Source organism: Parasteatoda tepidariorum, chromosome 6 (genome assembly GCF_982258835.1).
Source record: "Parasteatoda tepidariorum strain Cologne lab strain chromosome 6, Ptep-v5.0, whole genome shotgun sequence".
NCBI classification, from domain to species: domain Eukaryota; kingdom Metazoa; phylum Arthropoda; class Arachnida; order Araneae; family Theridiidae; genus Parasteatoda; species Parasteatoda tepidariorum.
Window position 1 is genome coordinate 48,814,794 of NC_141760.1, and position 19,134 is coordinate 48,833,927.

Genomic DNA, 19,134 nt, shown 5'->3' on the forward strand with positions numbered 1-19,134 from the left:
GAAATGGTGCTACAGGTGGCGAAGAGCAGAACTCTCTACCTAAGGCAAAGCTTCACATGTTTTCACCATTAGCGTGTGGAGAGTCATAGGAGGTGAAAGTACGTTACTTTCTCTCTTGATTTTTAAATAGATGAAAAACTTTTAAGTTAGAAAACTATTTGGAACTGAAAACAATATTAGAGTTCTAAAAGAATGCTTCGTGGAAATTTAAAAAAATATTTTTGACAATAATATTAAAATATTTTGAAGTACGAAAAATATTAAGAAAGAGGAAAATATCGTAATGCGTCAACTGAGAACAGGAGGTGAGAGAAAAGTAAAGGTCAAGTCACGGAACTGGTCTTGTGATTGCGAATAGAAAATTTAATTTATAAAAAAAACACTGTAACATAAAAAAATTTTATTGTTACAGTTTTATTTTTGTTTGCTTATTTTTTTTAATGATTTAAACATCGGGGTTAACCTGATAACTTTTTAAAATTTGTAATTAATGCATATCTTTTGTAAATGCTTTATTTATATTTATGAAATTTTAAGACATTTTTTACGTCATAAAGAAGAGATATATTTAATAATTAGTTTGCTCAGGTGGTAAACTCGTTATTTAACTGAATTTTAAAGAAAACATAGAATCTTATTTAAAAAGAAATGGGCAGGCAGAAGCGTACGTCTACATATTCAAAATATCTTCAATTTGCATTATTGTTCTAAGATTAAAACATTCTATTTAAATTGATGTTTCTTGTGTGGTTCTTTGAATCTATTATTTTTCTACGATCCACTTAACGGATAATTTTGAAGAGGCTGCACTTAGAACATCCATTCGTCATTTTAAGTATAAATTGAATTAGGCACAGCAAAAATCTTTTTACATGGCTTAGTTACCCTTTGTTAAGAGACCTTCTATCATAATTCATTCACTAGAGATTCACTTAAAAAGATGTTCTCCAACGTACCATGTAACGACATGTACTCTAACGTAACAACAAAACTAGTCAAATTAAAAGGGAAGGCTAGTCCGATCGTCCGAGAATTGTATCTTCGTGATGACATATCCTGCCATAGTTCTTTATGTAAAGCATGTGACAACACAGGTAGTGGGCACCATTACTCTTGAAAATTGAATATTTTTACTATTTTATTAATAGTTAGTCACTTATAACCAACTATGAGAACATTCTTTTTCCTGCTCCATCCTATACTTTTCACATTTTAGTCAGTAATTCTGCTAGGCATTAGAAACTACGGGTTTTTCAGAGGATATTTCTGTACCATGATCTGTCTCACCAAGGCCCTAAATGGATTTTAAACTTTCAAAAGGAAGGCCATGTAAAAGTTAAAAGACATGTAAAGGTGTTGGGAGATTTCCATATCCTGATCTGTGGCAGAATAATCGCGAAGTCTTGGCAACTTCTGATCAGTGGCCCTCGAGAAACTAAAAAAATATCACAGAAAGGGACAAACTTGAAATGTATAACTCCTGGCAAATATCTACATGTTTTTTTAAAAAAAAGTTTGCAAGTTTAAAATCTATTTGGCACCTTGGCGATTGTAGTTGGTGCAGCAGGTTACGATATGGAAATATCCCCCAAATGTTTGACCAGGGATGGAAGCTATAGTACAACTTTCAGAAAAACTCCTCCAGACACCTGTCTCATGTCATGGCAGGTACTATGGTTACGAGAAAAAGATGCTTCGAATAGGGGTGTGGGGTGAATAGTATTGTCTTAACCCTGCATAGGTCATCGTGAGTAAACCAATCGACACCTTTCCTCCATTTCACCCCCATTAGAAATGTGCTCTCGCTTGTTACCATAGCAACAGACAGTCCCAGACTTTTAGTCTGGAGTTGTTCTCAAATCCGCACTATAGTTATACTCCTCGAGTTGGCTTAGAAGTTGCCAAGATCATGATAAGGAGATCTCTGGTACTTATGGTTAAGGACTTCAAAATTTCTTGATTTTTTTTTTACTACAGACGCGTCCCTGTTTAAAATATGAATTCTATATCCATTAATGTGGACATTAATTATTATGTTAATTTATAGACAAGACAAAGAATTTCAAACAGGAGCCATATATATACAAATTAGGCTTTTAGTTAGGGCTGATAAAACATCTGCAAAAAGGACATGTTAATGTAATTTGATACTCAGAATTATTTTATTAATAAGAATATTTCATAATTATTCAAAATTATTTCCTTTCTTTTATTAATAAGGAAGAAAAAATATTTATTTTATACATAGATTTAAAATTTAGTTATACTATTGCTTCCATTATATTTTTTGCATATCTTTTTGTCACACTAGAGAATTGTGTGTCCCTAGGGATGCATCACTACTTTTTTTGGCATCTACTCTGCAATTGTTAGTATACTTGTTAGTCTATACCGAAATCGCTGTTAATTCTTGAAAATATTATTAAACTCTTCATTTAATATTAATTAATGATGTGTTTTCTTAACTAGAAATAAGAATTAAAAATATATTAATGAAGTTCCAATAACTATTCAAATTTGTATTATCTTCAAAGCTTTTTTTTTTTTTCTTATATCAGTTTATAATGCTAAAATGTGCGTACTGGAATACAAATTAAATCTCTATTTCTTGGATTTGGTTAATACTTATAACAATGCCTAAATGAAGAGTTTAAAGGAAATTTTATTCTTTATGCCTACACCACTTTCCTATTAAACTACAATTTAGAGAAAAATTATTCAGCTGTCAGTAAAGAATTAAACACACACAAACTATATGTATACAGGGTCCTCGCTAAGGATTTCAAATTATTAGCCAAATATCAAAAGTATTCGCCAATTTTCGAAAGTCTTCACCAAATGCAAATCTTAACAATTTTTTATGATAATTTTTTTTTCTCATGAAAAACTGTTTTGCAGTAGTTTGTTTTAGGCTTATATTATTTGGACTCAATTCTAATTGGTTACACAGCGCATCTACCGAAAATTACTGTAATCGAATAAAAAATATTGATTTGTTTAGAAAAAATTCATTTTGACATAATTTTTGTTTTTTTCCAGTGGAAAAAATCATTCGCCAAATTTAATTTCCATTTTCTTCATTTTTTTGTAATTTTGAAATTTCTACTTCAAATAAATACATATACCGATTTTTAAAACCATTTATAGAGGGGAATGTAGCGATAAGCATTTTTTCTTGTCAGCTTCTTTTATCTCACTTTTCCATCCCTAAATAAACCAAGCAGATGCGTCCAACTCAGGCAGATGATGCACCTGTAAGGCGTCAGTGGGATCAATATGCATTTTCTGTCAGAGGGAATGAGTAATTATTCATTATTTGTCAAAGGATTGGACACTAATCTATGTTGATAAGGTCCTCATTTCAACTCCTTTTGGCTATCAGTTCAGTTAAAAAAAACCTGCAAACAAGTGTCTCAAATTTAACTATGGAGAGCAGTAAGTAAACGTAAAACGTTCTCCATTGATGTTAAAATGGGCATAATCAAAAAAATTTAAAATGGATTTAATCAAGCTGATATTTGCAGGGAATATAAACTTCCCAAATCTACAGTTTGTTACAAATGGAAAAATAGTCAATTAGCAATTTCTGCTCATGAAAGAAATTTAGATGGCAGGTAAAAGTTGAGAAAAGAAAGCAGATCACAAGGATGTTGAAAAAGCGTTACTGAAGTGGTTCAGCATTCGAAGAAGCAGCAATCTTCCAGTATCTGGACATATGTCGAAGACTTTGCTAAGCCATTTTGTGAGACTACTTTTATGTGATCGAATGGCAGGTTAGACAGGTTTAAAAAGCGGAATAACAGAAATTCAGGAAAAATTATCTGAGAGTCAAAAGTGTTTCCATATCTGATGTTGAGGATTGCTCATCAGCTAAATATTGCAAGATTTTTATTGTACGTAAGACGAAGAGTAATAAAAAAATAACACATCTTTTGCTACTACATAATATTTTTCAGTCATTTATTTGAATCATGTGTAATAAAAGGGAGAATTTAAGGAACCATTAGTTAAATCGCTTGCTAACGGTTATAGTGAACTCCCAGTTATAGTGAACCGAAATGTCAGTCCCTTGAAGGTTCACTATAGTGGGGTTTGACTGTAATATGTTTCATTCTTAGCATTCTGAATATCAAAGGGATCATGAAGATTAAGGCTCCACTTGCTTAATGAGACCTACAGCATCATGTTGACAATGTAGAAAGCATTGTACACCACCCCCTTTATGTCTTTTTACAAGCTTGCCATGTAAAACTGGATAGGCTTTACACTGTTAGTCTGTATTAGTTAGTTAGTCCTTCTCAATGACACCATAATGCCTTAACCATTTTGCCAATAATACTTTTAATAAAATTATAAATAAATAAAAAGTTGGAAACCAATAGTCTTGTAAATTGATTGTCCATTTTAGTTTTTTATTACTTTCATTTTGAAAATGATCTTAACTGTATGCCTAAAACAATAAAATAACTAAAATCTGTCCAAATGAAAAGTTGCACTATAAATTAATTTTTATTTGTTTTTTCAGACTCAAAACCAAGTGGACTACAAAAAGATGTGACTCATTATGCCCTGCCTTGCATAGACATTATTTTGAACTATTTGGAAATTTTAGAATTACCGGAATTGCAGGGATTAATTATTTTACAAAGTATTGCTGCTAAAGTAAGTTAAGACTGATAAAAAATTCTTATATAGTTTGTTTTATCTCATCTTATTTTCCCCTCTAAATTAACTTCTAAATTGTTAAACAAATCTCATCATTTTATGATAAAGATATTCTATATTTTTAAATTCATTGCTCTTATTTCAGCAATAAATTTTTATTCAGAATTTATTTATCAAAACCAAAATCATGTACAATTTTTGTAGGAGATAAGTTGCTATGGTACTCACTATACTATGTTACTCACTAATATCTCACTTCTTAATGCCTCTTAGTACAATCAAAAAGATATATAAAAAATCCTTTCCTCTTTTTATTTTTTCTCTATGCTACTCTGTTCTGTTTTTCACTATCCTGTTTTTCACTACTAGGTGTGGTGAGTTTAGTCGTCACCTATGACATCTTAGACTTCAATTCAATTTCACATGCTAAAGGCTGAGTATCTGGTGGGACTAAACTTTCTCTGATTATGTCTTCGTATTTTGAAATCCTTTTTAATTAAATGTCACCCATAGTTTATGGATGGGAAAAATATTGGTGAAGTAAGGAGATTATTACAACCAACTGCTTTTCATCTAAATTTCTATAGTGTTTGCACAAGTGCATCATTATTGTCTTTGGATCATCATAGAGGATGAATCTCACACCCTTTTCAATAGCTTAACTCTAGTGCAATGCTAAAAACCAAACCAAAAAAATCTACCTTGTTTTGTTTTTTTCTTCTTTTTTAAAAAAATTTAAAAATGTATTAGTTAAATTTGTTCATAACAAACACAATAATATTTTTAAACTTTCAATACTGTTAATTAGTTATTGCTGATTTGTGTACAGCGTGCAATAAAAGGACCACCCTGAATAACTTTTGCTCCAATAGTTGAATTTTCACATTCTAGGACTCAATGGTGGAAGGGCTGACCTCAATATGCTAACAAATTAGTGCAGATGATATTTTAAGGTACAAAATTAGGGAAAAAAATTTACTTTCTCTGAATAAACGTACCTTTTTTTATGGATTTGGATTTTGGACTCACATAATTTAGAGGTTAGCCATAATCTGGGGAATATAGTCATAATAGTTTGGTCACAAGAGCCATCCAAAGTTTGAACCCCTTAATGTTAATTTTACTTTTTGCATACTTCGCCATATCTCGAAAAACTTTTAAACAAATTTTAAAAAAATTGCATGCAATTATAAAATTTATTTATTCAAGGGTAATTTGTTCAAAAAGTAACTTTTAGTAAATATTTATTATTTTTTATCATTTTTATTCAATAATAGTCAAAAAAATTTGAATTGCCAGGAATACAATATTTTACATCATTTTAAATGGCAAAATACAAAATTTGAGTGAAATTGATCAAATAGTTCCTGAGAAATGAAATTTTAAAAAGTTGTATGTGTAAAATTCAATATCTCAGGAACTATTCCATCGATGTCCCTCAAACTTTATATCGCTCTCCTAACCAAACTATTGGGACCATATTTCCCAGTTGCGGCTACCCCTTATATTTTGAGGTTCAGAAATCCATAAAAAAAAATGGTATATTTATTCAGATAAAGTACGTTTTTGCGTCAGATTTAATTAATTAACATATTTGAAGTCCCTCTCTCAAACCATTAAGATTGAGTACTAGAACTTGAAGATCTGGTTATTAGGTCAAAAGTTATTCAGGGCGGTCTGCTTATTTTTTTGCGCACTGTACCTCTTGAATTTTTTTACTTTTAAAAATTCTAAAAAAAATTTTATTTGATAATTTATTCTTTATTTAATAGGTAATGCAAAGTATGGGCCAACGATTTAGTAAACGCCTCCTCAATATTACTAAAGATATTCGACATGGAAGTACTGTTTTTCTGAATGAAATTTCTATCCATACTCATGTTCCTAGATCTTTTTCTGAGTCTTATGATGAATGGTTAATTAAGTATGTATATAATTCAAAATTTATTATGGAATTTAAATTGTTATTCTTGATATTTTCTTATTTAAATATTCAATCTAGTTTACCTCTGTTCTGTGCAAAATTATAAGACTTCTTTATGAGCATTTCAAATCATTTTAATTTTGAAAAACTTTCTATGCATTTAAAAAAGTACTCTCTAAGTTTATATAGTCAAATATGATTATCTTTCTTAGCAAAGTTACTCATAAAGGCTTTAGAAGATTTAATTATTACAAAAGGTTTTTTTTTTATTGCACAAGCTATTTGTAACCTGAAAATGAAGGCTTTAGAAGATTTAATTACTATTATTTAAAAAAAATTATTGCACAAGCTATTTGTAGCCTGAATATTTTAACAATGCTTGGTCTGTCTTAAAGTGCCCCAAAAAAACCATTAAAGCCGCCTTTTTCTTCCTTTATTTTTATTTTTTCTTTTTTTGTAAAAAAAAAATTACCCTGTATTTTGCTATGACATTTAAAAATAAACTTATAATTCCTTTGCATTATGGTTTTATTATAACTTTGATTTGATTTAATCTTTTTAAGATGCTGTGTCAGAGTAGCTGAATTTTATTCTGATCATTTGGAAGGGTCTATACCTATAATCTTAATTACAGATAATATTGAAGTATGTTTGCGTTTTGTTTTGTTTTTTTAATTTTTGTATTTTTATATTCTGAATTTTTTAGATTTTCCCACTCATGTGCATTTTTTATTACTTTTTTTGAAGAAAATTTAATATTTTATGTTACTTCCTGTTACTAAATATTTGATTGAGGCTGTGACATAATTATAGAAGTAGTTTAATTAACATAATTATAGATAAAACACTCCAAAACTTTTAATGTTAATTTTCTCATAAAGCTAATTAGCACTTCATTTCAATTGTAAAAAATACTATAATAAATAAAGATTTGTAGAAGAAAAGTAAAAATTTTTAAATGCAATTAAGAAAATAAGTACTTTAAAAACTTGCCTAGGAAAATTTAGCCTTGTCTAAATTTTGGTATAAATGCACCTAATTTTAGCTGAATTTACCAATACCCAATATATCAACTGTTATAAGTTTCGCATGGAATCTACAGATTTTAATTTACACTACGAAATTGCTCTAAAATTTTAAACTAATTTCCTGGTTTCTTTAAATATTAAATGCCATCTTATTTTAGTTCTTTTTTTTTTTTTTTTTTTTTGATTTGTGAATGACATTTTATCTATACTTTTGTAACTTTTTGTGATTTCTATACAAAGCCTTATTTTTTGTATGTTCATAAACATTCAAAATATCAAAACTACATTGATTTTTTTGGAAATTAAATTTAAATAGTTATTTCTGATTGTCTATCTTTATGTAATTAAATATTGATGCTTATTTTGTTCTTTTAAAGAATATTAGTACCATTGTACTGTATATTAGTGCAAAAAATAGGACACAAAATAATTTCCATTATTATTAAAAATTATATCAAAGTATCTCCTCAACCATTGAAAAGTGTAGCTGCGTTCACAAAATGGCACTGCTGTGAGGGAAAAAAGTTCAAAAAATGACTTAAAATAACTTACATTTTCAGTGATTATGTAAAACCAATCAACTGAATTAAAAAATCCCTGTATGCAACAAAAACTATATTTGTTGTGAACATTGTGTAAAAATATGAAATAAGTCCGTTGAAAATTTTACTAATTGGAGATACAGCAAGTAAGAGAAACATGGTTTCAAGTAATTTGTGTTTAAGATTTTATGATCAATTATCCATATAAATATATAAAATTTTACAATTAACTATAATACATCAATTCCTGGTTCATAAGTTGTTTTTTATCATTTTCAGCCGTCTCAAGTGCCATTTATTTCCAATTGTTCCAAAAGTATTAATAACCCCTTGCAACCTTCATTAAAACATTTTATAGCTAAATAAGTTGTATACTGAAAATACCATTAATTCTTTTTCTTACATTACTTAACCAAATTACTTCAATAAAATAGTTAAAATTATAGTATTTTACTAAAATGTTTTGATAAGAGTGAGCAAATACATTAGTCCACAAGTTCACACATGTCACAGCGTGTCTTGCATCAACATATTATGCTGTAACTTTTGCATTTGAAAGAAAATTAATTCAATATTTTAGTACAATAATCTTGAAAGGATAAACCATAAAAAATGCAAAAAAAAAATTTTTTTTTTTTTTTTTTTTTTGAAAATTGCACTGTGTTCTCCTTTAAGTAAAAAGATAATTGACTATTTTTTTGGAAAAAGAAAAAAAGTGTTTGAAATGTGTCTCATGCTTGTAATTTTATTTTAGGATATCTTACTGTTTTGGTAATTATTTATTTATAAAGGAAACTTAATTCAATTTACATTTAATAGTCTTTTTGTAAAAATGTTGCGAAAAATTGAATTTTTTGTATCTTAATTTATCTACATTGTTCTTCACTTATTTTCCTTATGGTAACTTTATTATTTTAATTATTTATTTATTTATTTTTACATTAATATTTTTAATTTCTTAAAATATTGCAGGCTTATAAATCATTGGTTCAAAATCCGAATGTGAAAGTATATACCCTTGGAGAATATTTAAACAGTCTGCACAAGAATCTAGAATCACCTTTACAACTATATGAGTCATTAAATTTAGCGATTTCTGCTGGAACTGTTAAAGGTATCTTAATTTTTTTCATAGAGGTAATTGATAATTATTATTTTTTTTCTATAAGAATATAGTTTCAAACTATCTCAATGTTAATAAATCTCAATTATTACTGAAACTGTACTTAACTCTAGGCAACAGATTTTAGTTTTCTTGCATTTTTAGATCTCATAAATATTTTTATCAGTCATGAAACTCTTATCAATTTAGATTAATCAATGTTTCAAAGGGAACATCAAATATCAAATTATTTTGTTCAAGTCTTTTTCATGCAAACTTCTGCTTAATATTTTACATTTCAACCTTATATTTTTCTTACTTAATGACTTTCATCTCTGCACTACATGCTGTATAAGATTAAATTTTAATGCTTAAATAAAATTAAACCAATAATATATTTCATTCCTCAATAAAAAGAATAACTAAATAAAGATCTTAAATAAATTTATTAAAGCTATATTCAATCAAGTTTCACACTGTTTTTGATCTGCTAATTGATCTTGAAGATCCATTATTAAGTAAACTGAATTTATCCATGCAATTATTTCAGATTAATAATGAAATGATTCTTAAATTTAAAAATTATAAAGATATTAAAACGTTTTGATGATGTAACTTAATCAATCTTTCATATTTATTCTAATCTATGCAGAAAATATGTCACATGACTTTAAAATAAAGGCTCTAAATGTTCACTAAAAGTCACATAAAATTTTATTAAGTTTAATTTCTCAACCTATATCTATATATTCATTTATCTATTAAATGCTAAATTTATTCAGTAAATCAATTTTATCTGAAGTCAGCATTTAATTTTATTTACAACCACTACTGTTTGAATAGAAAAAAATATTATGTATTTCCTTTTAATATCTTAACATCTATTTCATGAATCAAACGTAATAAAAGCCACTTATCGGATGCTGTTTATATCTTAAATATTTACCCCTAATGTATGAAATTTGGAATGCTCCAAAGAAGGAATGTAAATATTGCAGCATATATGGAGGGCTGAGGTAATATAAATAATAAGCCACATTTTGAAATTGTTGATTATTGCATTTTGGGTAAGAAATCTGTGTATTATGTTGTTTAGTAAAAATACATGGAACTTTTGCTTTCTTATTTAAAATTATAATTTTTAAACTAAGCTATACGTTTAGTTTAAAGATGTCATCTTTGGATAAAATTTGGCTTATCACTATATTACCCCTAGCCCTTTGTATATATTTTTTGACGGTAGTTAAAATTATATGTATATTTTAGATTTATCACGATCTTATGACAATTATTTGCCATCAAGTGTTCTTGAAGCTGGTATCAAAGCTGGTCGCTATTTTAAAGGCTATTTGAGAGTTAACAAGCATAATGCATCTGAAGAAGCTTTTGTAGCATCATCTAAGTATGAGTTCATTTTATTAACCACTTTAATTTTTGATACTGCATCTTATTTAAATTTATAATGCATTTCTTACCATCTAACTGAATCGTTATTATTTTATTGACTATTTTATTTTTAAACATGAATTTCATACACTTATAGCTGCCTTAACTTAAATATACAGATTATAGGGGGGGGGAGTTCAAATGTTCTTTCCAAAATGTTTTAGCTGATTATGTTGTTAAAAAAAATTCCTTTAACAGTTTTTTTTTAAATTTATTTATTAATCAGTTTTTTATTTGTTCAAGTAGTTTATTCATCACTTCAAAAAGTTTGTATTAGTTTTCAATTTTTTTTTCCTTCCTTTATTGCTCTTTAAACAGTTTTTTTTTTTTTTTTCGCAAAGTGTATAAATGAGTATCAAGCATTATTAGGTATTTATATTATTTACATTTTTAATAGATTATTTCAGGAAGCATTATTTATAGCTAATGCAAAATCTAGTATTTGATGGTTTTCATTCATACATTTGGATAATTGACTAATTTGTTGTAAAAATAGCAAATTTGTTTTATTTATTTATTATTATTTTTCTGCTGTAATTAATTCCTTTAAAGATCATATAATGTGCCCACAAAAAATTATATTAAATACTTAAAAATATCTTACTAAATTAAAAGCATGAGTAACATTAAGTCATTATGAAAGAAAACATGTATCAATGAAAAATGTTTCTTTAGACAAGTTCCAATCATTGAAAAAGCAAATTAAGTTAAGGAAAATTCTTATCTTATTATTCAAATCATTTATAATTCATATTATATTATTATCATATTCAAATATACATAAAATTCAGATCTCTGCAACCAACTTGAAGGTTTCTTTTCATACATATCTATCTTATCTCTTTTGTTTTTTATTATTATTATTATTTAATATTAATGAAAAAATTATCATTTGAAAAAAAATTGGCCAAGAAAGGCTTTAAAGCCTCTATTACTTCTCAAATAAAAATCTGTGCTATCTGTAAAACAGTCGTCACACATTAAAAAAGAAATCCTTTATTTTTTTACTGTTGGTCAAAAATCAAATCAAAAAAGTTTTAAATGTTTTTTTTTTTTTTTTTCTCAGATGAGAAATTAATGACAAGTAATTTTAAAGACCAACTTTATGATAAATTTTGAACTTTTGAAACTTTATAATACAGTTAGACAAATATAATAAGTTTGAATGAATGTACTTGTTGATGAAAGGATTAAATTAAGTATAAATTTAAAAGTAAAATGCTAAAAATCTGGAATATGTGAACAAGCACAAAATAAAAAAAAAAATATAGCAATCATTCATTTACAAAAATGCATTCTGGCAGTGAATACAATACAACTACAGGATATTAGAATGGTGACATCTATTATCTGTATATTTTTATCATACATCTTTGCATTTAAAAATAAAAATCTGTAGTTTATAAATGTAACATAAATTTGTTTAAAAAATTTTCAAATCATGTAATAGTTTTTAAAAAAGAATCTGTTTTTGTTCCTTCTGCTCAAAATGAAAATTTAACTTTTTTTTTTATTTAATATTTTTTTTTTTTTTTTTTTTTTTTTTTTTTTTTTTTTTTTTTTTGAAAAAAGCAAGTGATTAAAATTGTTGATTTAACTGATTTAGTCAATAAAACCTTTTAAGTTGTTGAAGAATCAAATAAATTACATAATACCAATTGTACTTTCTTCCAAAGATAAAAACATTTTTTTTTACTTCATATTACTTAACTAATTATTACTATAGAAAACCTATATATTGCAGTTCTATAAACTGCAATTCTACTTAAACCTCATTAACTTCACGGCTGTAAACAATGAAAATTGTAGTTAAGAAATTTCTGTAAAAGCAAGAGCTAATAACTTTTTACATTATTTGTTAAAATTAAATGTTACAATTTCAAAGTTAAAGTTTGATAAAAAAAAAATTATTTCAAGTTCTAATGCTTTAAAAAATTTACTTTTTTTTGCATATATTTTATACTTAAGTGCATATATTTTTAATTATTTGTATTTAAAAACTATTTTAAAGAATTTAAATATTGATCTATTTAAAGCAAAATTCTATGAAATGCAAAGCATTGCATTAAGATCTTTTACTGTATTTGAAATGCTAATCTAAATATTTGCTACTTTAAAATTTTAATTCAGAGCATTCAAGAAGGATTCGGGAGACATATTTATACATGGAATGATAGATCGAAACAGGGCAATACATGGTGATGAAGTTGTTGTTGAAATCCTTCCTGAGAGTCAATGGAAGTCTAGAAGCTTTAAATTAGAAGATAATTCTGAATCTAAAGGTAATTTTTAAATTATTTGTATTCAAAGATTTGCTGCTTTTTATCGAGTTTTTTACTTTATATGTTTGGTACTCATTTTATCAACCCACTGAAGGGTGAAAGGCAGAGTAAACCTTGCCTGCCCCTAGGCCCTGTGGCATAGAAGCATGAAGTGCTACCACTTAGCCACTAGCATGCTTGGGGACTAAACACTGGGTATTATACGGTCGGCTGTCCCCCCAACCAGAGCCCAAGTTCAAGAAACATGGGGTTGGCACAGTAGACTTTGGCCCTCTGTGGATTGTTGCACCACTGAATTTGAGCTTTGCTTTATTAACTGCTTTTGTGTAACTTTACTCATTACTACTTTTAAATTTATAATTCACATTTCTAAACCTTCTTATCATTACAAAACTAATTTAAATTAATTTATATTTTATTAAATTAGTAATTAAAATTGTATATGTTCGATTTTTGATAAAAAATTAATGTAGGCTCAATGAATAGATTTGAATTAAATGTATAGTTTATTCGCAATTTTAATTCCAATTTTACTTCTTTTTATTATTTTTCTTTTCTGTTGGCACTTTTAATGCTTTCACAGGACGGTCAACTGAAAACTTTTATAATAAGAAAAGTTATAGGATCATTCAATACTAGTGATTGTCACTCATTCAAGGAAAAGATAATATTGAAAGTTACAAGAAATTTTAAAAGCATTCAAACAAATGTGCTAATACAGTAGTCTTCGCTTATTGTGATTACTTTAGGACACAACAATTTTGGTCATATTAACCAATAAATAGACAAGTCATGAAATTACATAAATTTTTCAATTTAAGGCACACATACCGAGTTCAAAAATAAATTGAAGAGAAAAACTCACCTTATATTTATGTATTGTAATTTTGGTTTAACATATAAAAATTATACATAATTTAAGAAATTCAATTTGTGTCATCCAAACAATTTTGGTGGTATAGTTTACATACAGAAAGTTTTTTAACACCTTTAAAACAACGTAAATTCTAAATTTTCTTGATCAATAAAGATCTTTCATGACATACTGATGCAACAAGACAAAGTAACTCTTGTTTCCTTGAGATTTTATCTCCTTTTGAACTTTCGTTATTGAATAAGTATGTATGTTTCAGCAGTGCTCTGAAAACCAAACCAGCCTCCTCGGCATTGTAAACTAAACATTTTCTGGTTAATATGGGACAGTGTTGGCCTCTGATCTTGTAGCCAATTTTCTCTAGCTGGCTTCAGTTGGCATACTTTTGTTCGCCTAGAATTTTCTTTAAAATATTGTTTTCACATTTCCTTTAGCCCTAGAACCAACTATTTGTTGCAACAAAATCTTTTTTACCCATTTGAGTTGCTATATTTTCTGTTTTTTGTTGCCTAAGCGGTCCATTGATTGGAGTATTACATTCTCCAATATTTTAAAACCACAGTCTTAGAGCTTTTTCAAACTTATTTATCTGTACCTGATCTATTTAATTTGCACTCACTCTGAGTTTTCATTTGGTTTTTCACTTCTAATAAGATCCTCACGATTTTTCAAAATTTTGCAAAGTAGAGGCTGGGAGATCTTTAACTGTGCTAATTTATTTTTGGTAAAATCTCTCAATATTTAAAACTTAGCTATTCAGAAATTAAATTTTAAATGACCTTTTTTTATTTATAGATCTTAATCCTTTAATGCATATGTTAATGTACAAATTTCTGACAATGTTTCTCAATTATACAATATTCTATTTCAAATAAAACCAGTTTTAGCATAAGCCAGTCAATTTTTTTCAGACAGAACTGTTAAAAGATTTATGAGCTATTATGACGTTCTTGGCAATAAAAACTTATTAATAGTAATATGATTTTTGTACTTCTTATGGCATCATCCCAATAACTAAAAAGCATCTTTAGATGATTATTAACAGCATTAGATTACAAGTCAAAATATTTTTATAGAGTTTTTACCCTTAACATTATTTACTTGTTTATTGTTGCGTTTAATTTTTTTGCAGATGCTTCGTTGGAAAGCAATGATTCAACAGTATTAACAACTCTAACTACAGGTAAAATAGTGGGAATTCTAGAGAGACGATGGCGAAATTATGTTGCAACTCTTCCAGAAGAGGATGTGAGGATTATTCTATTTATCAAGTTATTGCTTTCATTATAAAGAAAAAATCATTAGTTAAAATTACTTTTAAATTTTATAATATAGTTTATTTTTTGTAATAAGTCGTAATTTTTATCATAAAATAATTGTGTAAGTTTTTTCAATATTACAGTTTTCTTTGTAGAAAATTGATTACTATAGAGTAAACACAAATATTTTACGTGACAAAAATATATAGTTTTCTGTTATATCTTCAGTTCAGCATTCGGAATCAGTACATGCTGAATGTCTCACTTGTTTGTAAAAGTGAGCAATTATGATATCTAACAAATTTTACAGACTTACACCAAAGTGAATATGTTAGTGCTGTCATTCACTGGAGAATGTTCACAGCAACCATAATTGTTCCAGAGATCTGGTTTTTTGTCATTCTAGTATTTCATTTTAAATAATGTATTAATTTTAAAACAAGCGTATTTAGATAAACGTCAATTTATTAATAATTTAAGTCCTCAATAGCACTGAATATTATAATTATATTTTAAAATAATGCACTTGATCTATGCATTTGTGCAAGACTAGAACAAAAAATTTTTATTTTAACTAAAATAAATATATTAATATAGAATTATTCATTTACATTATTGTAAAGACTACAATCTGACAAATACCAATGTTATTCAATAAATGTCAAAACTACTTTGGTATGTAGCTGATATGTATGTTAAAGATCATTATTTTTCACTTAAAAAACAGTTGTTGTCATTCAGCATTCACTGATAATAGGTATATACACTCACCATACAATAATTCATTTAATTCTAGTATTTCATTTTAAATAATGTAGTAATTTTAAAACAAAACTATTTAAGTAATAAATTAAATATATTGTGAACCCAAAAAAATTTTTTTGAATAGTCATATAGTTAAACAATTTCAATAGTTTGTTCCTTTTTTTTTTAAGATTTAAAAAGACTTTTTTAGAATTTATAAAAATAAAATGAGTTTTATATTTTTTTATATTTATTATTTGATTTAAAAACACCAAATTGTGAAAATAAGACATTTCATTGTTAGAATGAAAATTCTATTAAAAAAGAAATATTTTTCTATTTTCAGGACTCTAGTTCAGCTTCTAAAAATAAAGAGAGGATCCTAGTAATACCGTATGATTATCGTATTCCGAAAATAAGAATCGTTACTAAGCAAGCTGAAGGCATTCGAAACCAAAGGTAAGTTAGATTTCTTTTTTAAGTGGTTTAAACTAAGAAGCATAAAATGTGTCTTAACCTATTGATATTTGTTTATGTTTTAAGGTACTTATGGGTCATTCTCTCTGAAAAGGTATAAATAGACTAAAAAATTTTCTTAAATTAAAGTAATTAAAAAAGTGTTAAAAATTACATAAATGCCTTTATTTATTTTTGTTATATGTCCTTATAATAATGGTCAAGTTTTCTATTTTATTTTTTACAAGATTTAAAATACAGTACAGAACCATTTATCCGGGACCCAGAAAACCGGGAAAAATTTCGCTTCGTTTTCCCGCCATTTTGAACTGGAAGGATGGAGAAAAAATGCGGAAGTGTTACTCATTTTTGAAGTTTAGTAGGAAAAAGGGTGGGTGGGGGGAGTCATATGTCAAGAGAAAACTTGATTATTTCATCTGTAACCTTGAAGTTCTTTAGGACGGGAAGGGGCCGGAAAAGGGGAAACTTTTTACTTTCATCCCTGCATTCCCAAGAATTTGTGGTTTTCAGATAAGCTACCGTCAATCAAAAAGGGAGTGGCATGCTGTTTTCGTTTTCTCTTTGATTTATGTGGGGGGCGGGGAACAAGCATTGCACACGAATATCGTTGAATAGAAGGTGAAAGAGAAATAAAAAGAAAAATATATCCCTATACATTACTAAGTAAAAAAAAAAAAATCTGAAATGCGAGTACAAATTGGAATACGAAAACGATTAAAATTGTACGACAAATTTTAGTTCAATAATAAAGTAAGAATATAGTTAAGTTGATCATTTAAAAAAAGATTACATTTTATCATTAAAAAAGTAATCAGAATAATTTCGCAAAATAAAACTTAAAACACAATTGGAAACAATTGTCAGAGAATTTGACACTACTAAATTGCGAGATTTCGCTTCCGTTTTCAGTACTGTAATTTGCGCTAGCGCAACACAGAATTTTAAAAAAAAATCCGATTTTTACCGGACCGACGTTATTTTTTGCATCTTTAAGATTCTTCTATTATTCTTAATCATTTCTGGAATGTTGTCTATTAGAAGTCCGAGTCAAGGAACTTGTTAACATGATAGAACTTTTTTTTTTTAATCTTTTATTTTTTTTCTCCAGTTTTTTCATTTTTTTTATCCGTGATTTATTATGACAAATTATTGTTCTATAATTTCTGACAATACATCGTTATTACAATTTAAAAAGTTTTTTTTTCTGTTATATTAATTTATTTGACACTAATTAACGAAACAATATTTTTCGATTAAATAAATTCAGATTCTTTCGTTTAATCATGATTTCAAATTTTGCTTGATGTGGAATCGCATTTGCTTTCGTTAAAAATCCTCTGATTTTATAAAAAAAATTTGCGGAAAAGATTGTTTAATAATGAAGCATACAATTATTTATTACTAAAATTAAAAATAAAAAAGGCAGATTGCAGCTTTCCCTTTTTAAAAGCGATTTATTTCTGATTTCAATACCCTTTTTTCTTTCCTCCTGTCGTTCACAATAAATTTCGTACTTCATAAATTATATCTTTTTATTCATGAATTTTAAGATAATTTCTTTTTAAGTCAGTAGATTTTATAATCTCCCGGTTTTAATATTTATGATAGAGCCCTTTCTAGTTACTGTTTCCATTTGGTAATTTTCCAGTTTTTTTTTTTTTTATTTTTATTTAATTTGATTTTATTTAGTTTATTATAATTTTCCTCAACTTTAATTAAATTAATAACTTCAATTAACTTATATATTTAATTTGTTTCCTTGTGTGTATTATGATCAAAATAAGTTATCTTTATTAATTTCGCTGTTTTCCCATCTTAATTTTTATTTTTTTATCTATCCATCTTATTTGTGATTTAATTTTTTTTTTTATAGAAAATCTAAACGTATTGCATTGTTATAATTTTTTCTCCTTCGATTTTTAAAAACGTTCGCCAGTTGGTTAAATACGTTTTAATTTCCTTTAAATATAAATAAAATGTTGAATATTTCATTAATTTAGTTATTTTGGGGGATGACTGTTGAAAAGCTGGTCTTATTAATTTATTGATTAATTAGTTCTCCCTTAAGATTTAATTTTTTTTTTAATACTTTAGGGGATAATTTATTTATTTTATATCTAATGATTAAAAATATAAGTTTTTATAGTTTATTTATTTTTAATATTTATTTATTTGCTTATCTGTTGGTAAAATGCATTATTTTTTAGTTAGTTATTCTTTTTGTGATTTAACTTAATAAATAAGGATTAATTTTAAATATGGATTGTTTACATATTTGTTAGTTTCTTTATAGAACGGTCTGATATTAGATGCTAAAAATATGCTTTGTTTTACAAACTCATTGGTGCTTTTCTTTCCAATAATATATTGGATTTTAATTAGCGTTTAAATTTTAGTTTTTTTTTTTAAATCAGTTTTGAAATGACACGCAACATCAATAAGATAATCTTGCTATTTTTAGCAATGTAATTTAACAACTACTTGACCTGTCTTAATCCCTACCAACCACCTTCTGTAAAATGGATGACTCATGGGACATCTGGTCTTTACTGTTAGAAAGAATAGTTTAAAATAATTTCACATCTTGACCTTCACCTCCAGATGGGCAGATATTTTACACGCAGCTTCATTTATTTGACATTGGTTCCACCCCCTTCTCTGACATTAGTAGATCATCTATCATTTATCTACTTGTGCTAGGATTAGTTAAAACGTGTTAGGAATCTTTTTTAGAGTGTGAAAAATTTATTTTAATTTTGAAATTTTATAGCACTAGTCGTATATTTTGTGA

At 26.9% G+C, this 19,134-nt stretch overlaps 1 protein-coding gene across 2 annotated transcripts in view; it reads left to right on the forward strand.

Annotated features, from left to right (window-relative positions):
- Window positions 1-268: 268 nt before the first annotated feature.
- Window positions 269-19,134, forward strand: part of LOC107446239 (DIS3-like exonuclease 1) — a 64,211-nt gene continuing 45,345 nt past the window's right edge. Inside the window, exons 1-9 of one of the 2 annotated variants that reach the window (XM_087165818.1) lie at window positions 269-305; window positions 4,526-4,662; window positions 6,438-6,589; window positions 7,153-7,234; window positions 9,132-9,273; window positions 10,528-10,663; window positions 12,838-12,989; window positions 14,996-15,111; window positions 16,213-16,325. In XM_087165818.1, the coding sequence (XP_087021944.1) occupies window positions 284-305; window positions 4,526-4,662; window positions 6,438-6,589; window positions 7,153-7,234; window positions 9,132-9,273; window positions 10,528-10,663; window positions 12,838-12,989; window positions 14,996-15,111; window positions 16,213-16,325 (1,052 nt within the window). In that variant the 5' untranslated portion in view covers window positions 269-283. Of the gene's footprint in view, window positions 306-646; window positions 1,095-4,525; window positions 4,663-6,437; window positions 6,590-7,152; window positions 7,235-9,131; window positions 9,274-10,527; window positions 10,664-12,837; window positions 12,990-14,995; window positions 15,112-16,212; window positions 16,326-19,134 lie in introns of those variants that run through there. The other variant, XM_043040606.3, reaches the window with a different exon arrangement.